The sequence below is a fragment of the Sapajus apella genome, unplaced genomic scaffold, assembly GCF_009761245.1.
Source record: "Sapajus apella isolate SASKATOON/1434 unplaced genomic scaffold, GSC_monkey_1.0 scaffold1, whole genome shotgun sequence".
Taxonomy (NCBI): Eukaryota; Metazoa; Chordata; class Mammalia; order Primates; family Cebidae; genus Sapajus; species Sapajus apella.
The window spans coordinates 68,952,178-68,977,905 of NW_022436941.1; the positions used below are offsets into that span (position 1 = coordinate 68,952,178).

At 39.5% G+C, this 25,728-nt stretch overlaps 3 protein-coding genes and 1 long non-coding RNA gene across 13 annotated transcripts in view; 2 read left to right on the forward strand and 2 right to left on the reverse strand.

Moving 5' to 3' along the window:
- Positions 1-6,328, reverse strand: part of RAD17 (RAD17 checkpoint clamp loader component) — a 44,239-nt gene extending 37,911 nt beyond the window's left edge. For 2 of the 8 annotated variants that reach the window (XM_032278988.1, XM_032279034.1), the window contains exons 1-5: positions 5,849-6,326; positions 5,270-5,405; positions 4,878-4,981; positions 2,319-2,576; positions 1,711-1,794 (exon numbers count right to left, since the gene is read on the reverse strand). In XM_032278988.1, the coding sequence (XP_032134879.1) occupies positions 1,711-1,794; positions 2,319-2,576; positions 4,878-4,981; positions 5,270-5,279 (456 nt within the window). In that variant the 5' untranslated portion in view covers positions 5,280-5,405; positions 5,849-6,326. Of the gene's footprint in view, positions 1-1,710; positions 1,795-2,318; positions 2,577-4,877; positions 4,982-5,269 lie in introns of those variants that run through there. The other 6 variants (XM_032279006.1, XM_032279024.1, XM_032279017.1 and 3 more) reach the window with 6 other exon arrangements.
- On the reverse strand, positions 495-1,696 carry LOC116552381. The gene is made up of 2 exons (XR_004269358.1): positions 885-1,696; positions 495-569 (listed from the first exon to the last, which is right to left on the reverse strand). It is a non-coding gene; the product is annotated as an uncharacterized LOC116552381 (long non-coding RNA).
- A 63-nt stretch (positions 6,329-6,391) lies between the features above and the next one.
- Positions 6,392-11,396, forward strand: TAF9 (TATA-box binding protein associated factor 9). 2 transcript variants are annotated; one of them, XM_032279075.1, is made up of 3 exons: positions 6,392-6,476; positions 9,549-9,641; positions 10,391-11,396. In XM_032279075.1, exon 3 carries the CDS (start codon positions 10,408-10,410, stop codon positions 11,197-11,199), a length of 792 nt encoding a protein of 263 aa, XP_032134966.1. In that variant the 5' UTR covers positions 6,392-6,476; positions 9,549-9,641; positions 10,391-10,407; the 3' UTR covers positions 11,200-11,396. The 2 variants fall into 2 exon arrangements, with proteins under 2 accessions (XP_032134966.1, XP_032134963.1); XM_032279072.1 differs by lacking the exon at positions 6,392-6,476 and adding an exon at positions 6,585-6,671.
- On the forward strand, positions 6,585-25,307 carry AK6 (adenylate kinase 6). Of its 2 annotated transcripts, XM_032279086.1 has the most exons (5): positions 6,585-6,671; positions 9,549-9,641; positions 21,377-21,435; positions 21,532-21,677; positions 24,790-25,307. In XM_032279086.1, the coding sequence occupies exons 1-5, from the start codon at positions 6,644-6,646 to the stop codon at positions 24,980-24,982; spliced, it is 519 nt and encodes a 172-aa protein (XP_032134977.1). In that variant the 5' UTR covers positions 6,585-6,643; the 3' UTR covers positions 24,983-25,307. The 2 variants fall into 2 exon arrangements, with proteins under 2 accessions (XP_032134977.1, XP_032134987.1); XM_032279096.1 differs by lacking the exon at positions 9,549-9,641 and having other exon boundaries at positions 6,603-6,671.
- The last annotated feature ends 421 nt before the right edge of the window (positions 25,308-25,728 follow it).

A 25,728-nucleotide genomic window follows, 5' to 3' on the forward strand; every position in this document is an offset into this window, starting at 1 on the left:
AAAAAAAAAAAAAAAAAAAATTAGCCAGATGTGGTGGCACATGCTTGTAGTCCCAGCTACTCACTGCAGCCTTGAACTCCTGGGCTCAAGCCAGCTCTCTGAGTAGCTGAGACTACAGATTATAGGAAATGCAGGATAAAACAAGTTAATCTTCATTAGAAAGAAACAACCTAACAAATCCAGAGTGTGAGACTTCTACAAGTCAACTGGCCTGATCCCCTTCATAAGTCAATGTCTTGGAGAAAAAGAAAGCATTAAGTAAACTATTACTAGATTCAGAAAAAGAAAAGGCCTAAGGGATGTAACAACCAAATTGAACGTGTGCTCCTTGATTAGATCCTGTTTGAAACAAACCAGCTACAAAAGACATTTTGGGGACAACTGTAGAAACATGAATATAAATTGATCATTAGATAGCATTAGGGCATCCTGGTTAATTTTGTTAGAGAGAATAATGGTATGTATAATTAATTAGGAAAATCATGTTTTTTCTAAAAAAACAGAGACATATGGAGGTATCCAAAAGTCTAACTGAAATGTCACATTGTTTACAACTTACTTTAAAATACCTAATGAAGAGGGCCGGGGGCGCGGTGGCTCAAGCCTGTAATCCCAGCACTTTGGGAGGCCGAGGCGGGGGGATCACGAGGTCAAGAGATCAAGACCATCCTGGTCAACATGGTGGGACCCCGTCTCTACTAAAAATACAAAAAATTAGCTGGGCATGGTGGTGCGTGCCTGTAATCCCAGCTACTCAGGAGGCTGAGGCAGGAGAATTGCCTGAACCCAGGAGGTGGAGGTTGCGGTGAGCCGAGATCACGCCATTGCACTCCAGCCTGGGTAACATGAGTGAAACTCCGTCTCCAAAAAAAAAAAAAAAAAACCTAATGGAGAAACAATGAGTATATTCTGTATACATGAGTACTTGTATTATTCTCTTTTCCTCTATGCTTAAAAAAATCTCAAAATAAAAAATCTAAAAAGAGATTGATGGAAGGAAAGATATGCTACCTTGGGGGTTCAGGGTAATTGTGCAGTAAGGAAGTGAAACAAAAAACAACAGTCTAAAATAAATAATGACTGTTTTGGGCTATATTTAGTATAGAAACAAATGTGTAATTTGCCTGCTTTCCTTAGCCTGAGATAATTTGATGTGCTAAATACATTAGCATCCTAATTGGTTTACTGATTTTTTATGCTAATAATAAGACATACAGAAAAAGAGTTACAAATAAAGGGGAAAACTCAAAGTCTCTGAGTCTTTTAGTGAAGTTGGAAGTAGTAGTCAGGAAGCTTTCTTTTTCCGTTTTTCTTTTAACGGTCTTGCTCTGTTGTCCAGGCTAGAGTATACCAGTGTGATCACAGCTCACCACAGCTTCCACTTCCTGGGCTCAAGTTATCTTCTCACCTCAGCCTCCCAAGTAGCTAGGCACCACAGTGCCCAGTTAATTAGCTATGGAGACAGAGTCTCCCCCTGTGTTGCTCAGGCTGCTCTAAAACTCCTGGGCTCAAGTGATCCTCCTGCCTTGGCTTCCCCCAAAGTGCTGGGATTACAGGCATGAGTCACCACGCCTCACCAGGGAGCTTTCTACTGGAGGAGATCTAGACTTATTTAGAACAAAATCATCATAAAACTTCAACTTCTAACACCACACTGTAAGTCAGAAAAATATTTGATGTTAAATGTTTTAAAACACATTTCTTAATTACCTGTTTTGGTTGCCTTTCTAAGACTTGAGCTTTTAACCAGGTTTCAACTTCTTCAATTTTCTTTTTATGCACTGCAAGTTCATGCTACAACAAAAATTTCAAATTTAAAACAAAACATTTTAACTGAAGATTTTTTGTTACATCAGTACATATTAACCTAAGCATTATTAACAAAAAGTAACAAATCAGTAACAATCTATATAATGAAATGGTCCTTCTGATCTGAATTTTTATATTATTTTAGAAAAATTCTATTCTTAAGTTGATACTCTGTATGATAATTTTGGCAAGTCTGTAATTATAACATTTTTTAAAATCCAGAAATACATTTGAGAAGACAGTAGAGTAGTATTACATTTAGTACAAAAATTTAAAAAAAGATCAATTCTATGTTAGGATTAAATTAAATCTAAAAGAACCAATGATACAACTTTAGAAAAAGTATTGAGGTAAGTCTGAGCCTTGAAAACTAAAACAATCCAGAATTTTTTCTAACACTTAGATTCTTATGAGTAAAAAAATCTGAAAATGTACATCCTTCTGCTTCCTATCCACCCTATGCATCCTGAAATTAAATTATGTACATATGTCTGCATGCTTTTTAGTACCTGAGTTTCTGGTTTATATTTATCCACCCATGGTTCATTTTCAGACAGATATTCTTTTGAATTTTCTAAACCATAAATCTGTTCTAACGAAGATAGATTTCCTCTTTTTCTAGCTGGAAATATGCTACTTTCTAATGTAGAAGGCCCATTTTTTCTTCTATGACTTGAGTTGTTCACACCTAATGATGTGGTAGTAATAGTAGAGATGTCTCTACACTCTAGCAAATCATCGAATGATGGGTCAACCCAGTCTGTTACCTGGAAAAGAAGAAATCAGGTAAATATAATCACATTTTTCCCATCTACTTCCTATATAACTAAACTACTCTGGAAACAACATATTCATAAATTTATAACCTTTAAAATCTAAAAAAAAAATTTTTTTTGAGACGGGGTTCTCGCTTTGTCACTCAGACTGAGATTGTACCAGCACAGTGGTACAATCTCAGCTCAAGCAATCCTCCCACCCCAGCCTCCTGAGTAACTGGGATTATAGGCACGCACCACCATGCCCAACTAATTTTTCTGCATTTTTTGTAGAGATGGCGTTTAGCCATGTTGCCCACGCTGGTCTCAAACAACTCTTGGGCTCAAGCAGTTTTCCCACCTCAGCCTCCCAAAGAGCTGGGATTATAGGTATGAGCCACTACACCCGGCCTAAAAATCTTATAAATTAATTCTTTTTAAATAAAACTGTCTCTCTCTGTAATAGTTGTTTTTCTACTTTACAGTAAGTATAAGTGAATACTTGTCTACTTGACCATAATGATAAATGCCACATAAAGGAGTAAAGAACACAAACTTATTTTTATTAATTGTAATCTTCCCATCATAAAGACTAGAATGATTTTTTTTAGCTCTCTGTAGGACCGAAACATAAATATTAAATTACCTATTAAAAAAAGCAAAACAAAATAAAGGATTAAATGATATTATTTTAACAGAAACAGCAGTAAGAAGAGATTGCGAACGTATTAACCTGCCTTGACCAGGTTAATACGTTCATAAACTAAGAACAATTTCATACATCCAAATAATCCGTATCAGCTTTAAGACTTAATGAAGGTACAGGCCAAGGATCCTAAAGTTGCAATCTGTAATTAAGACAGGATTACACTTTTTTCTTCAGTGCATGAAGCAACTAATGTTTTTATAATCGAGGCAGGCTTTCCATGTCATTCAGAAATGCCTAGGAACAGTTGGCTGTGGTGACTCACGCCTATAATTCCAGCACTTTCAGACACAGAGGCAGTGGCAGTAGGATAGCTTGAGCCCAGGAGTTTGAGAACAGCTAGCATAACATAGGGAGACCCCCAACTCTACAAAAAATAAAAAATTAGCCAGGCATGGTGGTGTACGCCTATATTCCCAGCTACTTGGGAGGCTAAGGTGGGAGAATCACTTAAGCCCAAGAGGATAAGGTTTCAGTGAACCATGATCATCCCACTGCACCCTAGCCTGGGCAACAGAGTGAGACCCTGTCTCAGAAAAAAAAAAAGTTTTGCTAATAATTAGAAATTATTAGCTAACAATTACAAATAATCAGAAATTAGAAAATTTTAATAGATTTTTAATACTCTTAATATAAATCCAGAAAAATACAGCTTAAGATCTGGTTGTAGAATCTACTGCCTAACAACAAAAAATTATATTTTCCTTCAAGAATATTCAGCTATATTTGTGAGCTATTCATTAAACAATGTTCCTCTCTTGGAGAAAATGAACCAGAAGTTGGAGCTGAAAGTAAGCTTAGGGGAGACAATGTGGGGCTTATGAATACTTTATGAATGCTAAGTCACACTTCACTCTTCTTTTAAGACAGAGAGTTAGGAATATTATTGGCAGTGGATTAAAAAAGGATGACCACTGGGAAAAATTTCAGTCATAGCTGCCTGATTCACTTCATCCTCATCAAAAAATTGTGACTGGTACTATAATTTTGGCCCCTTCTATGTTTTTGAGTGTATAAAAATATCTTTTGTGATAGTAAACCTTTTGATAGCAGTTCTGATTTGGAAATTATTTATACATTTTATAGTTTCATTTCTTACATAAATGTGGACTCCCATATACTGAAAAAAAGAGAAAGATAAACATAAAAGTTAGGTAATTTACTTAACATCAAATAAAATTTAGAGCCACCACTTAGGGAAATAGCTACCCTGCAAACTGATCCCCATCCCACCTTAACCCCTATCTTGCTGAGAACTGACACACTGAATCCCATTACTTCTAAGAAGCAGGGCTTTTGATTAAGCTGTAACACCAACTACCACTCATATTTCTTTCTTCTATGTTCTTTCATTCAAATGTTTTCAGTGTTTTCTTTGTGACTGGGACTGTAAACAGCCAAAATTAAGGTTGTAAGCCTTCAAAATTAAGGTTGTGCTTTTAGAGAACACTTGTTTCACAACTTATTACCAGACTTGCTTAAACCTCTAATTACAATACATACTGGGCTCTATTACTTTGATAGCAGTAATAAGTTATTAAGAATGTATATAAAAATTTATAGTTATTTTAAGGCAATTATTTCACGGCCATTCTAGTGTATCATACCTTTGTGGAAGATACCTTTGGTCTAAGAAAAGTTTTTGACATTATAAACTGTAATAGTTCCCATCCGTAGTATAGGACCTGTAATACATTAAACTCTAATTCACCTAGGGGAAAAAAAAAGAAGCCCTCAAATGAAGAAAAACTGTAAATACAGAATTATAGTAATAAATGTATACTGATATAATCAACAACACAATAAAGGCTCAATAATTAGTGAAAAAGAACAGTCAATTTAAGTGATACAAGAAATCAAAATTCTAAAATAATTTTACTTTTAATGACTATAACTGGATCAATAATCTATTTGTGCTGTTACAAACGGAATTTTTCACATGAACTCAATGACGTATTCAAGAAAAACAGAAAAAAAAATTCACAAACTGTGTACTTACCTTTTGTCATTAAAATCAGGCAATTCTATTTGAGCAGTTTCTATACTGAAAATTAAAGTTTTCCTTATTTCAAATTACAGTTGCAGTTCTTCAGTTCCAACATTTCCCAAAAAGTAAAATACAATGAATTCACTTTCTGTGGACAAAGAATTTAAATCTTACTGTAAAACTGTTTTCATTTGATCATGTTTATTAGAAAATTTCTTAGTAACACTGTTTTTCAACTGTGTTTTCAAATTCTTAAACGTTTATGCAAACTAGTGAATTCAACAATTTTAAGTTAGCCAGAAGAAAATTTTAATGCCTACAAACTTATACACTGGACACTATACTGTACTATTTTACAGTTTGGAGGCACACACAGCCTATAAACACCCCTACATACTAGAAAACAAATTGTTGGCCTTTCGTCCCAAATCGTTCACGATTAAAGACTTTGACGTTTCAAAAGGTACACAGTTGGTAAAAACAAAACAAAACAAAACATTTGAGTAAATATAGTTTGCAGCTCGAAATAAAAGATGCAGACTGTTGTCACGGTCAGCACTCTATTCACTCTTTGAAAACAAAATTAATTACCTCCTTTAAAAAGCAGGTAACTGTCCCTGAAGATGCCAGGTTCCTGAAATGAGATGTCAGAGGTAGACCTTCAAGACTATTCCTAGCCGACCCACCGCCACCCCACACAGTGAACAGGGAATACTAAGCTCAAAAATATGTCCAACGTAATCCTGTAATCAGTAGGGTGCCGGGTTGAGCTCGCAAATCCCCGCTGCAGGACTGGGCTCTGCACCCTCAATCTTCTCATCCCCAGATGGGATGGGCGGGTCGGGAGGAGGAGCGACGAGAGCCCAAGAAAGCTTGAAGGCAGAGATAGACTCGCGTCTCTAAGACATATAGATATTATAGCGGCAGCCGCGGCGGCCTTACATTCCCGGAGCTGCATTCCTTTTTTGGCGAAGAGCGGAGGCGCCCAGGGTCTAACCCAGGTGAAAGGGCAGCCAGGCACCTGGCCCTATCCGGGCCTCTCTGAGGTACGGCCTCCCGGGGACCTTTCAAACTGGTCGGCGCATCCGCGACGCAACCGAAGGGCGGGGCCCGCCGGAGTGTGTGACTTAGGCATCCAGAGCACTGCCTGACCCAAAGCACCGAGGCGAGTTATGCCCACCCTCCAACTTTGCGATGGAAACGTGTTAGGGAAAGTTAGGTAACTAGTGGGCCGCAGCTGGGCCGCCGGGGCAGGCCGGGGGCGCCGCGGTGGGCCTCGAGGTCCTTGGGGCCCGTGCGTTCTTGCTGCCGCCCGCCCCTTCCGGCTCCTCCCCGTAGTGCAAAGGGCGCTTGAGTGAGGTGATCGGAGCAGTCGCAGCGAGGACCATGTTGCTTCCGAACATCCTGCTCACCGGTCAGGGCGGGAAGCTGGGAGGGGCTGGACGGGGGCAGGCGAGGTTTATGGAGTACTCTGGGCCTCGGACGCCGCTCAGTGTTCTGTTTGGAGGCATCCCGGGAGGGGCTGGGCGGGGGCAGGCGAGGTTTGCGGCGTGCTCTGGGCCTCGGGGCCCGCTCGGTGTCCTGTTTGGAGGCCTCCCGAGGGCCGCGAGGCGGCTGTAGCGCCCCGGGGCCGACCCTCGCGGGCTTGGCTTCGCAGGAGGCGGGGGAGGGGACACGGAACGTTAATTCCGGTGGCCCGAGACTTCCGGGGGAGGAGAAGAGAGGTCGGCAGATCCAGCTCTCCTGCTTGCCAGTCGGCTTAGTCTTTCTGAATCTGGTATTTTGTGTGTAAAATGGGTTGTTGATTCCTTGGCAGGTTTGGCTTTGGGATTTTTAGCGAAATAATGTAAGGCCATATCTGGTTCCCAGTAGAGCCATTAATGGTGGATGCCTTACTCCTTAGGCCTCCCTGGGCCGTATTTTATTTTTTCTTTGCTTGTGATAAACTCCTCAGATCAGATTTCGGGAAATGAGTTCAGATGTTTGTGGTGTGACTAAATTACTGTATGCCTTTGTTGAGTTGCATCAGAGGTTCCCCCCAACACCTTAAAGGAGAGGCATCTAGTGAGCATTTCGGGTCGTTTCTCGAGTAGGAGTGGGTCTTGGAAGCCATACTCAGGGTGCGTGTTATCAGTGAAGGAACTAAAATGCTGCGTAACGACTTCATCGAATATTTTAGTCCTGAAAGTGTTTATTGTAGACCATTCGTGGAAAAATCTAATGCATGTATATTTTATTGGAACGTACCGAAAAATTAAGACTGGGTGGAAATAAAGCAGTAAAGTTACAGCGTTCATCTAAACATAAGATGGTTGGCAGCGCACAAGACATGTCTGTTTCTGAGAGGTGCCGATTAACTACGCCACAAATAATGTTTAACATTTAAGATTTCTTTTTTTTTTTTTTTTTTTTTGAGATGGAGTTTCGCTCTTGTTACCCAGGCTGGAGTGCAATGGCGCGATCCTGGCTCACCACAACCTCCGCCTCCTGGGTTCAGGCAATTCTCCTGCCTCAACCTCCTGAGTAGCTGGGATTACAGGCACGTGCCACCATGCCCAGCTAATGTTGTGTATTTTTAGTAGAGACGGGGTTTCACCATGTTGACCAGGATGGTTTCGATCTCTTGACCTCGTGATCCACCCGCCTTGGCCTCCCAAAGTGCTGGGATTACAGGCTTGAGCCACCGCGCCCGGCTTAAGATTTCTTAAGTGGAAGATATTACAACATCTTTTTGCATGGATCAAACATAGCGCTTTGGTTATTAATATTGTGTCATTGTCAAAACTCTAAAGTGAGCATTTTATTGAAAACATGTTGAGTCCAGCGTTCAGACTTGGTGAATTAATAGTGGACTTGAGGTAACTGTTATTCTGCGTATGGGAACTGGATTATCCCTGTTATCTTTATGCTCAAGTTTAATTTCAGGGATGTTAAACCTGAATAGCTGAAAATTACAAATTTGATCTTGAAATGTAATTATAATAGGTATCAAAAGGGGAAGGTAAGCAATGTATAGTATATAGTATACAGTATTGTCATTTATGTAAAAGGGAATATATGTTGTATTTATGTATGTATATACAAAGAGTATGTACATACATGTACATTCATATGCCACATATATAGGGTTTCTCTGGGGAGATATACCTGTATGGGAAACTGGTTCACAGTGGTTGTCTCTAGGGAAGGGTGCAAGGGGTAAGACTGCTTACATTTTAACATGAACAGTTTTTGTTTTTGTTCTGGGACAGAGTCTCATTATGTTGCCCGGGCTGGTCTCGAACTCCTGAGCTTAAGCAATCCCCCTGCCTTGGCCTCCCAAATTGCTGGGATTACAGGCATGAGCCACCATACCTGGCTATGAACAGTTTCTTAATCTTTTTAAATTAAAGCAAATAGGCCGCGTGGGTGGCTCATGCCTGTAATCCCAGCACTTTGGGAGAGGGAGGTGGGCAGATTGCTTGAGCTCAGCCTGGGCAACATAGCCAAACCCCATCTACAAAAATTAACCAGGGCATGGTGGTACATACCTATGGCCTCATCTGCTGGACATGCTGAGATGGGAGGATTGCTTGAGCCCAGGAGGTCAAGGCTGCAGTGAGCCAAGTGCCACTGCACTCCACCTTAGCAACAAAAAGATATCTTGTCTTTAAAAAAAAAAAAAGTAAATAACTGTAATTGATTTGAGGTGGTTAATTTTATTCTGAGCAGTTCCATGGTAGTAGCAGGCAGTTTGAATCTGCGTCAGAATCTGCTGAGCCTCACCCTTGAAGGATCAATACACTGGGTAATATTTTGACATTCAGTTAGCTTTGGAAAATTTTTATTAGATCATAGTACATATTGAGGTGGCTCATGCCTGTAATTCCTGCACTTGGGGAGGCTGAGGTGGGCGGATCACCTGAGGTCAGGAGTTTGAGACCAGCCTGGCCAATATGGGGAAACCTCGTCTCTAAAATGCAAAAATTAGCTGGGTGTGGTGGCAGATGCCTGTAATTCCAGCCGCTCAGGAGACTGAGGCAGGAGAATCACTTGAATCTGGGAGGTGGAGGTTGCAGTGAGTTGAGATTGCGCCACTGCATTCCAGCCTGGGTGACAAGAAGGAAACTCCATCTCAAAAAAAAATTTACATATGATTGCTAATTAGAAGATTTTTCATTTCATTCATCAAGAACCTTAAGAAGGGCAGAGACCAGGGGAGACTCTGTCTCAAAAAAAAAGGGCAGAAGGTGGGCTGCAGTGTGATGAGCAGTATTTCACAAACAGTATTTTTCTGTGGCTTATCTTGCAGGTACACCAGGGGTTGGAAAAACCACACTAGGCAAAGAACTTGCATCAAAATCAGGACTGAAATACATTAATGTGGGTGATTTAGCTCGAGAAGGTAAGGGACACTTTGATATTAGATTTGCTTTTTTTTTTTTTTTTTTTTTTAAAGTCTGATAGTGGAGTGTTAGTGCTGGGTATTGTCAGAGGGTACGAAAAACAGCTTGCCATTAAAGAATATATGCTCTTAGGTAATCCACAGAAATAGTAAGTGTCTAATGCTATGTCCTGGTTATTTTGACCATTTTCCCTTCTGTCTTCAAAATGGCTGCAATTCTTGTGAATAGTTGGGAAGGCTCCTATGAAGAGACTGGATTTAGGATAGGTAGAATGTGAATAAGGAGAATGTTTTTAAGTTGAGCAAACAAAGGTTTGGTACTGCTAAACATGTATATGAGCACAGTGAGTATATTGGTCTCCCTGGAAAAAGATTATTTTGAGTTCGGGCGTAGGACATGACTATGCTATGGTATCTTAGATTAGTTTGAGATTTGCATGCAACTGCATGTATTCTAAGATGATAGATGTTATTTATTTTACCTTGTTTTCCTCTAATCTTTTATTTCTCCCTTATTTGTGTCTTCATATTTTTATAGTCAACAATGATTTGAACATGGTAGGAACTCAATAAATTTAAGGGACTTAAAGTATGCCTCATTAAAATTAAGAAAACATAGTTTGATTTTTAAAAAAAATTTTTTTACAGTTTAACATGAGATTTAAAAATTTTTAAGTTCCTGACAGTTGCTACTAAAGTAACTATTTCAGATTGATCTAATGTACATATTTTTTTCAAATGATCTAAAGTCTGATCATCGGATATCATGGAGTCTGGCAAGATGGCTTCTCCCAAGAGCATGCCGAAAGATGCACAGATGATGGCACAAATCCTGAAGGATATGGGGATTACAGAATATGAGCCAAGAGTTATAAATCAGATGTTGGAGTTTGCATTCCGATATGTGACCACAATTCTAGATGATGCAAAAATTTATTCAAGCCATGCTAAGAAAGCTACTGTTGATGCAGATGATGTGCGATTGGCAATCCAGTGCCGCGCTGACCAGTCTTTTACTTCTCCTCCCCCAAGAGATTTTTTATTAGATATTGCAAGGCAAAGAAATCAAACGCCTTTGCCATTAATCAAGCCATATTCAGGTCCTAGGTTGCCACCTGATAGGTATTGCTTAACAGCTCCAAACTATAGGCTGAAATCTTTACAGAAAAAGGCATCAACTTCTGCAGGAAGAATAACAGTCCCGCGGTTAAGTGTTGGTTCAGTTACTAGCAGACCAAGTACTCCCACACTAGGCACACCAACCCCACAGACCATGTCTGTCTCAACTAAAGTGGGGACTCCCATGTCCCTCACGGGACAAAGGTTTACAGTACAGATGCCTACATCACAGTCTCCAGCTGTAAAAGCTTCAATTCCTGCAACTTCAGCAGTTCAGAATGTTCTCATTAATCCATCATTAATTGGGTCCAAAAACATTCTTATTACCACTAATATGGTGTCATCACAAAATACTGCCAATGAATCATCAAATGCATTGAAAAGAAAACATGAAGATGATGATGATGATGATGATGACGACGACTATGATAATTTGTAATCTAGCCTTGCTGCATGTAACTTGTGTACTTGGTCTTGAATTTATTGTACTGATATTAAACATGCATGCTGGATGTTTTCAAGTTGTGTTTTAGAAAACTTTAATAATATTTAATGAGTAAATACAATTACCATATTTTTCAATTTAAATGAAGGTTCAGCCTTAAAAATGTAAGAAAAATAAAGTTGTCATTCATTAACTTGATTGTTGGTGCTTTGGCAATTATGTTTTTAAAAGCAGTTTTCTCCCTGTTGTCACCAAGAGGAGTGACAGTTGACAGTTGCAGCAACTTGTAGTACTTCATTCTGTTATTACCATTAGCGTGTTACCTCAAGTGTCCTCAGATATATAGATCATAGTAGGCTCTCTAGTGTGTATGTCACTCTTGTGATCCATTCTCTCAGATTGCTGAAGTATAACCATGACTCCTCTTTGGAGAGACCACTTGGTCAGGATTTTTATTCATAGTGAATTCTTACCTGCTTTGATTATCTTTCTCAATCACCAGACTTCCTAGGTCCCATTTTTCTGTCCCTTTGGTTATACTAAGAAACCTTAGTGTCTCCCAGTATGTCTCCACTTAAAAAATTATCAGTGTCTCTTTTTGCATGTTTTGAGCATCTTTGTTCTTCATATTCCTGATACTATAAGTCAGTATCATGTTGACTTTTAATCCAGGTCTGATAATTAGGTTATAGTTTATGTATATATATATATATATATATATATATATATATGTATATATATATATATTTTTTTTTTTCCATTTATTTTATTGCATTTTAGGTTTTGGGGTACATGTGAAGAACATGCAAGATTGTTGCATAGGTACACACGTGGCAGTGTGATTTATATATTATTTTATATATTTTTGAGCTGGAGACTCACTCTGTCACCCAGGCTGGAGTGCAGTGGTGCAATCTTGGCTCACTGCAACCTCCACCCCCCCAGGTTCAAGCAGTTCTCTTGTCTCAGCCCTGAGTAGCTGAGCTTCCAGGCATGTGCTACCACGCCCAGCTAATTTTTGTATTTTTAGTAGATGCGGGGTTTCACCACGTTGGGCAGGCTGGTCTCGAACTCCTGACCTCGTGATCTGCCTGCCTCAGCCTCCCAAAGTGCTGGGATTACAGGCGTGAGCCACCACGCCTGGCAGTCTATATTTTTTTGATTTTTAAATTTTTTTTTGTCCAAAAGAACATCAATTTCTCAAGGTTGTAGTTTCTAAAACTTAGATCTTTGTTTGCTTTCATATAGCTACTCATTTTCCATTTTATTTTATTTCTTGAGATAGAATCTTGTCCTTTTGCCTGGGTGGAGTGCAGTGGCACAATCTCAGCTCACTGCAGCCGCCATGTCCCAGGTTCAAGCTATTATACCTCAGCCTCTGGAGTAGCTGGAATTACAGGCGTGTACCACCACATCTTGCTAATTTTTGTATGTTTAGTAGATATGGGCTTTCACCATGTTGTCCAGGCTGGTTTTGAACTCCTGGCCTCAAGTGATCCACTTAACCTCGGCCTCCCAAAGTGCTAGGATTACAGGTGTGAGCTACTGCACCTGGCCTTTCCATCTTATAGATCTATATGAAATCTGGTTTTGTTCCTCACTATTGAATGCCACCTTTCTGAGTCACAAAATAGTCGATTTCATTCATGCATACCAATGTTAACTTTCACTCAATTTAACATTTCTAAAATAATAATAGCATTGAGAGCAATGATAACACCAGACCAAGGACAATCCAGTATGAGGCACTTGTCTTCCTCTTCTTTGGGTCCTCTCCTACCTGTACTCACACCATTTCATTTGGTTGAGACAAGAGTCTTGCTCTGTTGCCCATGCTAGAGTGTGGTGGCCTGATGATAGCTCATTGCATCCTTGAACTCCTGGGCTTAAGTGATCATCCTGTCTCAGCCTCCCTGGTAGCTGGGACTCCAGGCACACACCACCCTGTCTGGCTAATTTAAAGTTGTTTTTTTTTTTTTTTTTTTTTTTTGAGATAGGGTCTGGCTTTGTTGCCCAGGCTGGTTTATTCCTGGGCTCAAGTGATCCTTCTGCCTTAGCCTCCCAACGTGCTCGGATTACAGACATGAGCCACTGTACCTGGGGTACTCAAACACCATTTTAGTCAGTTGTGTATAGTCCCAACCATCCTCTTTGTTCTTTATTAGTGAGATTATTTCATGAAATAGGATCTAAGTGTTAAAGGAAAAGTGTTTTTTCCTCCCTTCTGTAACGCCAGATAAAGCATTTCTGATCTGACTTGACCTGGGGTTTGATGAAGGTACTTTGTGGGGTTTTTTTCATTGTTTTTTCTTGGTTTGTTTTTGAGACAGGGTCTTGCTCTGTGGCCCCAGCTGGAGTACAGTGGCACAGTTTTCCCTCACTGCAACCTCAGCCTCCCAGACTCAAATGATCCTCCTACCTCAGCTTCCCCAATAGCTGGGACTATAGACAAGTCCTCACTGTGTTACCTAGGCTGGTCTCCTGTTCCCAGGCTCAAGTGATTCTCCCACCTTGGCCTCCCAAAAGTGCTGGGATTATAGGTGTTAGCCATTGCGCCAGGCCTGATGAGGTACTTTGTAAGGTTTAACATGCCAGATTTTTTAACCCAGATCCTGTTTGAATATATCTGGAGATATTCTGAGGCATCCAACCTCATTTTTATTTCAAGTTGTGATGTATTTTAAGGGAAACCAGGCAATCATCTATAATGCAGTGTTTTCAACTAGGTGATTTCTGCCCTTCGAGGGTATATGTGTGAAGATGTTTTTGGTTGTGTGGAGGGGGAGGTGATGGCCAGATTTACTACTAACATCTAGTGATTAGTGGCCAGGGATTCTACTAAAGATCCTACAGTTCACAGGACAGTCCCCCATCTCCCCTAATAACAATTACCAGACTCAAAATGTCATTCGTAATAAGGTTGAGAAACCTTGCTGTAAACAAATGAGACTTATTCTGATGTTCACAAAAGTCAGAAAAAAAGAAGGCTTTAAGAAAACCCTAATTTTAAACATATTTCTAAAAGTTTAGTATCATCCTAGTGATCGTGTGGAAGTGCAGTAGTAGTTGAGAGAGGTTATCTTTACTCTTGAAACCAAGGCCAAAAAAGATTAGGTGGGGAATTAAGTTTAAGAAAACTGGCTGGGCATGGTGGCTCATGCCTATAAATTCCAGCACTTTGGCCCGATGTGGTGGCTCATTCCTGTAATCCCAGCATTTTGGGAAGCTGAGGCAGGTGGATCACCTAAGGTCAGGAGTTCAATACCAAACCCCGGCCAACATAGTGAAACCCCATCTCTACTAAAAATACAAAAAATCAGCCGGGTATGATGGTGGGCGACTGTAATCTCAGCTGCTTAGGAGGCTGAGACAGGAGAATCACTTGAACCCAGGAGAAAGAGGCTGCAGTCAGCCGAGATCATGTCACTGCATTCCAGCCTGAGCAAAACAGAGTGAGACACAGTCTCAAAAAAAAAATCAGTTGGGCATTGCTGCGGGCGCCTGTAATCCCAGCTACTCGGGAAGCTGAGACAGGAGAATCGTTTGAACCTGAGAGGCAGTGGTTATAGTGAGCCAAGATCATGCCACTGTACTCTAGCCTGGGCAACAGAAGGAGACTCTGTCTCAATTAAAAAACAAAACAAAACAGTCTTACTGTGGTATGAATATAAAAATGCTTCTCTTTTATTTATTTGTTTTTTGAGACAGAGTCTGTTGCCCAGGCTGGAGTGCAGTGGTGAGATCTTGGCTCACTGCAGCCTCTACCTTCTGGGTTCAAGTGATTCTCCTGCGTCAGCCTCCTGAGTAGCTGGGATTACGGGCATGCACCACCAAGCCCGGCTAATTTTTGTATTTTTAGTAGAGATGGGTTTTCACCATGTTAGTCGGTCTGGTTTCTAACTTCTGACCTTGTGATTTGCCTGCCTCAGCCTCCCAAAGTGCTGGGATTACAGGTATGAGCCACTGTGCTCAGCCCATAAGAATGCTTTTCTTATTACTATTCTCACAGTCTGAAGATGCCTGCTCACTTGATATCCTATCCTATACGCAATCATGTAAGTATACTCTTACTAGCATCCTTAATTTTCCTGGCACCAGTTTTTCCGTCTTTGGCCTCTGTTCCTAAATGCAGGATACCCATAGGTCTAGACAAAGTAATATATTGACATTGGATCCATTTCCAATAGAAATTGTAAAGCATAGCTTAGCCTTCAACACTTAGAATCTTGAAATATCTCTAACCCAGGGGTTGGCAAGCTACTGTTGTTTTTGTATGACTTCTGAGCTAAAGACTAGCCTGTAAAGTGTAAGGTATTTATTATCTGGCCCTTTACAGAAAGAAAAAATGCTGTTCCCTGTTCTATTTTCTGAATCCCATTTTTCCTCTCCCCTTATCAACTCCCACTGGAAGTCTTGGAAACTAATTCTTCTGTTGGCCTCTCTGACACTGCTCTCTCCCCATCTTTGCAACTGGTTCTTTCCCTTCTACCTGTTTCCCCCATGATTTCATTGCAGCCATCTTGTAATTCTGCCCCTCCTACTAGTAATCTCACTCACTCAGGACTAGTCACTCCTTTGTGCTGATGACTCTTAAATTTATAATTAAAACAGCCCAATTTCTAGACACCTATTAGACATAACCATCTGAATAGTTCCCAGATGTTTACAGCTCTAAATGAGTATGTTTAAAGCACATGCTCTGAAGGCATCCTTGACTGTACTTGCCCACTCCTCTGATTTCTACCTCCCAGACATGTAAATACACATTCATTCTCTCCACACAGATCCACTTGGCCTTTAAATCTTTATGGTTTCTCTGACACATCCCTACTGTACCCCTATTCCATCAAGACCACTGGTGCTGTGCCTAGAATCCTACCTAGAATCTCCTGTTTGACCTATCTCTTTCCTTCCTCATCTACACTATGTTTCCTTAAAAGCGAGGAAGGAGAATGACATGATTTGAACTTTTTATGAACATAGTCCATCCTCCTTAAGGAAATACAGGAAATTTTTAATAAAATGGCCACGGTTTACCAGCAGCCATTCTCTCCCCTATGTCCCCTTCAGTGTACTCATCATACCCTATTATTCTCAAACACTAGGAATTTTCCACCTTGAGTCTTTATGCATGCTGTTCTCTTTATAGGTTCCCTTGTCTTCCTTACAACTCCTTAGAGGCCCAATGCCAGTGTCATCTTTGGCTCTCTAACTTCACTATGCAGAATTAATTGCCCTTTTCTCTCCACATAAAAAGACAGGTATTTTAAAGGCACCCAATCATTCTAAACCAGTTAATTTCTTGTTCTAATTGGTTTAGAGTTATCAGCTTCTTGTTGAGTTGAGGTAAATGTGGTGAATATGTTTCCAAAAGAAGAAATATGAAAATATTTCAAGTGTTGGCAGCAGTGTCAAAATAGCATCCCAATACAATTAAAGAACAGCTTTCACTTGAGTGTATATAAGTTCTAGGATGGCAGGTAAACATAACATCATGATTATACAGTTTGACAAATAGCAGTAGCTGGGAAGGTTTTTTAAGGTAAGAATGAGCTTTAAAAAAAATTGGGGGTGGGAAGGTGGAGCCTGGCTCAGTGGCTCATGCCTGTAATCTCAGCACTTTGGGAGGCCAAGGTGGGTGGATCACCTGAGGTTAGGAGTTCCAGACCAGACTGGCCAACATGGTAAAACCTTGTTTCTACTAAACATATAAAAATTAGCCAGGTGTGGTGGCAGGCATCTGTAATCCCAGCTACTCAGGGGCCTGGGGCAGGAGAATCACTTGAACCCGGAAGGGAGAGGTTGCAGTGAGCCAGGGTCATGCCATTTAACTCTAGCCCCACAGTTGATTTTTTTTTCTGCAAGTAATATAGCTGTACCTGGAATTAAAAAAAAATAAGTCACAAAGCTTTGTTTAGAAAGTTGATTTAATTTTCTAATCTCTTGGTCCTTTAATCAAATCAAACTGATCTTTGCTTAAGATCCTATGTATAGACAAGTATAAATTTGGCTTCCAGTTGAAACTTTCTAAAGTAGCCTCAGTTTACCTGACCCCTTACCACTTATTTTCTCATTGTTCTGACTTTAACTCCTTTGAAATGGCCTGCCCCTTCCTAGTCTATACCTTTGACTATCTTGTTTTCTCTATTTAGAAGAGTCTTCCCTAGTGTTTTTTTTAAATGTATCTAACTACTGCAAGTCTCTGCTTAGACGTCACTTCCTCCAGGAAGCCTCTCTTAATATCCCAAGTTTATGTTAGTTGTCCATACTTCTTGCTCCCATATCACCATGAACTATAACATTAAAATATTATAATTTCCAGGTGACTTGTCTGTCTTCTCCCACATTATTTTAAACTCTGAAGGAAGGATTGTTTGTCTTCTTGTTCACTTTATCAATTAGGTCCTCATTATCCCTTAGGTCACTGGTATGTGGTGTTTGGTGAATGTTTTTGGGAATTAGTGTTTATATTTTTATTTGTTTTTTTTTTTGTTTGTTTTTAATACTTTTATTGATTTATTTTCTTTCTCTTTTTAAAAATTTAATTGTTTGTTTTGTGTGAGTGAGTGTTGACAAGTTTGGATTACAGCTGAGCACAATGGCACATGCTTGTTGTCCCAGCACTTTGGGAGGCCAGGGCAGGCAGATCACTTGAGCTCAGGAGTTCGAGACCAGCCTGGGCAACATGGTGAGACCCTGTCTCTACAAAAAATACAAAAATTAGCCAGACATGGTGGGACACATCTATAGTCCCAGATACTTGGTGGGGCTCAGGCAGGAAGATAACTTCAACCCAGGAGGCTGAGGCTGGAGTGAGCTGAAACTGCGCCACTGCACTCCAGACTGGGTGACAAAGTGAACCCCTGTCTCAAAAATAATAAAAGCTTGGATTACACTATTTTATTAAAACAGATTAACATGGCTGGGTGTGGTGGCTCGCACCTGTAATCCCAGCACTTTGGGAGGCCGAGGCAGGTAGATCACTTGAGGTCCAAAGTTTGAAACCAGCCTGGCCACCATGGTGAAACCCCGTCTCTATTAAAAGTACAAAAATTAGTCGGGCATGGTGGCATGTGCCTGTAATTCCAGCTACTCGGGAGGCTGAGGCCGAAGCAGGAGAATTGCTTGAGTCCAGGAGGGGGAGGTTGTGGTGAGCCAAGATGGCACCACTGCACTCCAGCCTGGGCGACAGAGGGAGACTGTCTTAAAAAAAAAAAAAAAAAAGTAAAAATAAAAATATATTAACATGATTTAAGAAATTCTGCACTTCAGCATTAGTATAAAGACTTTAATACTGTCTGGGCATGGTGGCTCACACCTATAATCTTAACACTTTGGGAGGCCGAGGCAGAAGGATTGCTTGAACCCAGGCGTTCAAGACCAGCCTGGGCAACATAAGGAGACCTCATCTCTACAAAAAATACAAAAATTGACCTCTACAAAGAACAAAAAAATTAACCAGCTGTGGTGGCACACGCCGAGTAGTGGTCCGAGCTACTTGGGAGGCTGAGATGGGAGGGTCACTTGAGCCCAGGAGGTCGAGGCTAATGCTGTGATTGTGCCACTGCACCCCAGACTGGGCAACAGAATGAGACCCTATCCATATAAAAATAAAGACTTTAATCCTAAAAGTTGACACATCTATTTTAGACAGCATATGTTGGTTCAAGTCATCCTTTACTATTTTTTTAAGACGGACTCTTGCCCTGTCACTCTGGCTGGAGTGCAGTAGCATGATCTCAGCTCACAGCAACCTCAGCCTCCTGAATAGCTGGGATTATAGGCACCCACCACAATACTGGGCTAATTTTTGTATTTTAGTAGAGGGGGGGTTTCACCATGTTGGCCAGGCTGGTCTCCAACTCCTGACCTCGGGAGATCCACCTGCCTTGGCCTCCCAAAGTGCTCGGATTACAAGCGTGAGCCACCATGCCCGGCCAAAGACATCTTTTAAAAGTCAAAGATTTAAAGTATGAAGGGATCTCCATGTTTACCTATTCAAGATTACTGCATAGCACAGAATCAGCTGTATTCTTAGATTTTGTGGTACTGTTAAAAAAAATACAATATTGTAAAAATAGTATATGGAAAAATACTCTAATCCTACCATTTTCATCTTTGTTTTTCTTCTAATCTTTGTCCCTAGTACAGACAACTTTGAATTCTGCTTTTTATGTTTTACCCTTGTATATGTGAGCATTTATCATGTTGCTGCCTAGTCTATATTACATAGTATTGTTACACTATGTTAACTGTAATACTATAACTCTAATACTTATTTACTTGTGTTTAATTACATGATATTTTATAAAATTGGTAAACCAAGCTTTAACTATTTCCTTATTGTTCAACATTTTTTATTATTTTCTAGTTTTGTCCAATTAGACATTAAATGGTAGAGTAAATCACTAAATGGATTGAACATATAACTGGCATAAATACAGACTCATTTTAATTTGCATCTCTTTAATAGCTGGAAAAGTTCAATATTTTTTCATGTGTGTTTACTTTTTTTCCACTTTTCCATCTTGTGTGAATTCTTGTTTATTGAGCAATTTATTGTTATTTTGGTTTGAAGGTCTTTATATTATCTACATTTCAATGCTTTGTCATTTTTCCCATTCCATTACTTTTCTTAGAGTTTAATTATTTCTCAAGGAAGAGAGAGTCAACATTTTAAATGACTGGATCAGTCTTTTTATTTCTGCCACTCAACAAATTCAAATGAATCATTCCTTTATAAATCCATCTGGAGTTTGTGTTATAAAGGATTTAGATTGTTTTCTAAATTGTTATCCAGTTTTCTTTACACCAAGACAGTTTAATTTTTTAGATTCAGAGAGTTTCTGGTAGGTGAGGAATGGCCTGAGGAGGCAGAGGCCACACTACGGTGGTAGAAAGGTGGTTTATGTACCCAGAATCAGTCCACAGACCCTCCAAGCAAGACAAGGAGTTACAGCTGCCTCAGTGCCCCCTAGTGACCATCAGACTACTCCTGTGTCCCTTCAGAACTTAGGTTCATTTTAACCTCATTTCAACCCATACCAAAATATTAAGGGGAAAGAGGTGGGAAGACTGCTATGTAACATGCTCTCAGAGATGGCTAATGGATGATCTAAGCCTACCTTAGATTAATACCTCCTAGCAGCTGGGGGTAAGGGTTAGATGGTATGTTTTACCTCCTGAAAGAAAACTTTTGAAAGCCAGCTGTGATTTGTTGGAAAGTTCTTATGTTAAATTTAAATTTGCCTCCTTTGTAACTTTGTACATTATTTTTGTTTTGCCTTCTGAAATAAGACTATTTAACTCTTAAGAGGAATGGCAGTTTGGGATGCTGGAAATCTAGAAGTAAAGATACCATTCAGGAGCATCTGGGTCCTGACCCTTCTCAATCCCCATGAGGATGTGAGCTCAGTGACAGAGGGTTCATTTCTGGAATCAAGAATGGGTTACTACTTTTTCTTTCTTTTCTGAGACAGGGTCTTACTCTGTCACCTAGCCTGGAGTACAGTGGTATGATCTCAGCTCACTGTAACCTCCACCTCCCAGACTGACGCAATCCTCCCACCTCAGCCTCCCAAGTAACTGTGACTACAGGTGTGCACCACCATGCCTGGCTAATTTTTTTTTTTTTTTTTTTTCCTGTAGAGACAGGGTCTCAACATGTTTCCCAGGCTGGTCTTGAACTCCTGGGCTCAAGCGATCCTCCTACCTCGGACTTCCAAAATGCTGGGATTACAAGCGCAAAGCCACCATGCCTAGCCTATTACTGCTTTTGATAAATTAATCTGTTTTTAATGTATTTGAGTGTGTTTGTATCCGTTCAGGTGTTTCCTCTTCCCACCAATCTGTAGTTCAACAAAAACAATGTAGTCCACTTCTACTAATAGCCCCACAAATTCTGAAGTTGGCTATTCATTCTTTTTAGTTGGTTTCAGTTTTGATATTTAAAGCAGTTTCAAATACACTGCTATTCAAGTTGCTCTCTAGACAAAATTCTAATTTATCAGTCAGTATGGCTCCTTTATATTTGGTGTCTATGTGACATTTGTTAGTATTTAAAAGAATAGTTGATAATACATTTCCTTTTCTAAAGTCTAGACATGGTTGAAAATTACTTGAAGTTACTTAGAAAATACTATTTTAATAAGCAATTCTAAATCTCTTTTAGAACAATTATATGATGGCTATGATGAAGAGTATGATTGTCCCATTTTAGATGAAGACAGAGTAAGTATGACTTTCACAAAGTATGCATTTGTTGAATTTAATAGGAAAGTTGACTTCAGTTTTCTTAAGAAGCATTTTTTTCAACTTTTCTTACAGGTAGTTGATGAGTTAGATAACCAAATGAGAGAAGGTGGAGTTATTGTTGATTACCATGGTTGTGATTTCTTCCCTGAACGCTGGTTTCATATAGTTTTTGTGCTGAGAACAGATACCAATGTATTGTACGAAAGACTTGAAACAAGGTAAGAAAGGAAAAACATCAGATTCTTAAAGCATAATATCAACTTTTATTCAGATTCCTGAAATTGGCCAGTAGTACCATGATAAAGGGTTTTTGGTTTTGGTTTTGGTTTTTTTTTTTTTTGAGACAAAGTCTTCCTCCATCAACCTGGCTGGAAGGCAGTGGTGCGATCTCGGCTCACTGCAACCTCCACCTCCCTGGTTCAAGCAAGTCTCATGCCTCAGCCTCCTGACTGAGGCCACAGTCACATGCCACCATGCCTGGCTAATTTTTGTATTTTTTGTAGAGATGAGGTCTCACCATGTTGCCCAGACTGGTCTCAAACTCCTGGGCTCAAGCGATCTGCCCACCTCAGCCTCCCAAAGTCCTGGGGTTACAGGTGTGAGTCACAGCACCCAGCTAATAAAGGGTTTTATTTGAAAATATGACTACTTTAAAATATGGGCAGTACTTTCTGAGTAAATTAATATCTCAACTGACAAATCTGATTGAGCAAAATGTACTGTGTAGAAACCCTATTTAGACATGCTTTTTCTTTGATGTAAAAACCCTTACTAGGAAAACAGCCAAATCCCTAACATACTCTGCTTACTGACTGTACTTCCACAATTTATCCCCACATCAGTAATGGGAAAGCTTATGAAAAACTAACAAAATAAACCAGTATGTCACAATCTTTACCAGATACCTGAGTTAAACCCACAAATGGAGCATCAGATTTAATGCAGAAGAACGAGTAAAGAGAAACTTTTAGGGAAGTCTTTTTTCCTCACTGTCTTTTGATCAAAGCCGTGGGAATATGGGGATTCTAGAGAAATTAGAGCGCAATCTCAGAAAGGAAAGCTCCAGAATTTTGCTTAAGGTCAGAGACAGAATTTATGGTTTTTACTGATTAGAATCAACTCTGACTAACCACTATTATTTGGGATACTTGTAAAATCCCTGCACAGAATAGTATGGTAGCAAATACATGTATAGAAGAAGTTAAATTGGGGCTAGACCTAAAACTTACTTTCTTTTTTTTTTTTTTTTTTTTTTTTTTGAGAGGGAGGGTCGCTCGTGTTTCCCAGGCTGGGGTGCAATGGCGCGATCTCGGCTCACCGCAACCTCCGCCTCCTGGGTTCAGGCAATTCTCCTGCCTCAGCCTCCTGAGTAGCTGGGATTACAGGCACGTGCCACCATGCCCAGCTAATTTTTTGTATTTTTAGTAGAGACGGTTTCACTGTGTTGACCAGGATGGTCTTGATCTCTTGACCTCGTGATCCACCCGCCTCGGCCTCCCAAAGTGCTGGGATTACAGGCGTGAGCCACCGCGCCCGGCCCAAAACTTACTTTCTTAAGGCAGTGAAAAGCCATGAAAAGTTTTGGGGCACAGAAGTAATAGAGACTATATGATACATATATGTGGTACATATGCCTTTTTTCAATCAAGACAAATTAAAATTTTGATTAAAAAGTTACTGTTTTACATATATAGCCAAGGGTATGACTAAAGTATGAAAAAAACTATGAGAGAGCTAGTTAGTATTTTAAACTATTGAAAAGGTTATAAAAAAGTAACAGCTTTAGGCTGGGCATGGTTGAGTGGTCGGGGGGAAGCAGGATGGCTCACATCTCACACCTGTAATCCCAGCAATTTGAGAGGCTGAGGCAAGATGATTGCTTGAGCCCCGGAGTTTGAGACCAGCCTGGGCAACATAGCAAGGCCCAGGTCTCTACAAAAAAATAAAAAATTTACCCAAGTGTGGTGGCATGCACCTGTGGTCCCAGCTACCTTGGAGGCTGAGATGGGAGGAATGCTTGAGCTTGGGAGGTTGAGGCTGCAGTGAGCCATGACTGCACCACTGCACTGCAGCTTGCTTGACAAAACAAGACTCTGTCTCAAAAACAGCAACCAAAAAACAAAAATAATCTACCTTATTGAGATTTAATTTACATTCAACCATTTAAAGTACATAATTCAGGTTTTTTTTCCCAGTTTTATCTATACATAGTAGGTGTATATATCAGTTGTTCAATTGTTTTTTTGTATATCAAAAAGTTGTACAATCATTACCACAACCAATTTTAGAAATTTTTTGTCACCCCGAAAGAAACCCCATACCCAGTAGTAGTCACTCCCCACTTAACCCTCAGTTCCCCAGCCCTAGGCAACCAATCATCTACTTTCTATCTTTATGGATTTGTCTATACTAGACATTTCATATAAATGAAATCATACAGGATATGGACTTTTATGTCTGTCTTCTTTCAATTAGTATGTTTTCAAGGTTCATTTGTGTTGTAGCATGTACCAGTACTTCATTCCTTTTTATTGCCAAATACTATTCCCTTATATGGACATATCATTTTTAAAATACATTTATCAGGTTGTGGACATTTGGGTTGTTTCTACTTTTTGGCTGTTATGAATATTGTATCTATAAACATTTTTGCACATGTTTTTGTGTGCACATCATGTGTTTATTTCTCTTGTTTATATATCTAGGAATTGAATTGCTGGGTAATATGGAAACTTTTTATTTGAACCTTTGAATAACTGCCAAATTGTTTTCCTTAGTGGCTGCATCATGTCATATTCATACTATCTGTGTATGAGAGTTCTAATTTCTCCACATCCTCACCAACATCTGTTATTGTTCATATTTTGGTTGTAGTCATCCATGTGAATTGTAATTTTGATTTGCATTTCCTTGATCGCTAGAGATGCTGAACATCTTTTCATGTGCTTATTAGACAGCTGTGTATCTTCCTTGGAGAAATACTCAGAACCTTTGCTCAGGTTTTAATTGGGTTGCACATCTTTTTATTATCAAGTTATGGGAGTTCTGCTAAAAATTCATTGGGAATTTATTGAATAGTTGACAAATTGTGGGGGGAAAAATTCAGACAAATCTAAATGTTGGGCTCGTGATCCTTAGTTAACCCTAGTGTCAATAAACTTTATAGTATAAACAGGTATCATTCTTTCCTCTCTAGGTGAAGAGACCATGATAAGTGTCTTTCTATAATTTTTTATGTATTTGAAAGTGTTCAGTTTCTGGTATGTTTCTAAAACTCCAATTGATGCCACTTACTTTTCTCTTTGTTTGCTTAACCTCCCTGCCTTCTAGGGGTTATAATGAGAAGAAACTAACAGACAATATTCAATGTGAGATTTTTCAAGTTATTTATGAAGAAGCCACAGAATCCTACAAGGAAGAAATCGTGCATCAGCTGCCCAGCAATAAACCAGAAGAGCTAGAAAATAATGTAGATCAGATCTTGAAATGGATTGAGCAGTGGATCAAAGATCATAACTCTTGACTTATAAGGCTAGCTACTTTATAATCACTCTTGTTGATATCTGTCTGCCAACATCATAGAAATTGTTCAGGTATCAGTAACGCTTTATTAAAATCACCTTGCAGGACTAGCAGGTGGATAGTATATAGGTTTATGCCTGTGTTTCTTTTTCTCCGTGAGAAAGCTAAACATCTGAAATATAATGAATATAGCATTATTAAGCACTGAGGCAAAAACTGTGATTTTAATACTTAAATTGCTAAAGATAAATCTGACAAAATGGGTGGATATCTTTTAATTTTATTACAGAAAAAAATACAGATGATCACTTAAAATAAAACTGAAGCATCAGAGTATTCCTTTTTTCTTTAAATTGGAGGAAAAGGGAAATGTTGTACTCTATACAAAATTCAAAACGTATAAAAAGTGTTGAAAAGTTAGATCTCCCTTCCAGACCACCCTATTTCCAGGCACCACAGGTTCCTTCCCTTTAGAAATAATGTTACTGGTTTCCCATATGTCTTTTCAGAGGTTTTATGCCTGCAGTATATATATATATGTGTGTACATTTTTAAAAGAATATAATAGGATGTTGTACACACTATTCTGTACCTTTTTTCACTTAATGTATTTCATCCACTTAGTATATCTTATATATCAGCATATATATCATCTCAGTACAGACCTCCCTCTTCTTTTTTTTTTTAGTTGAGATATACATATCATACGATAAAATTTACCATTTTAAAGTGTATAATCAGAACCGG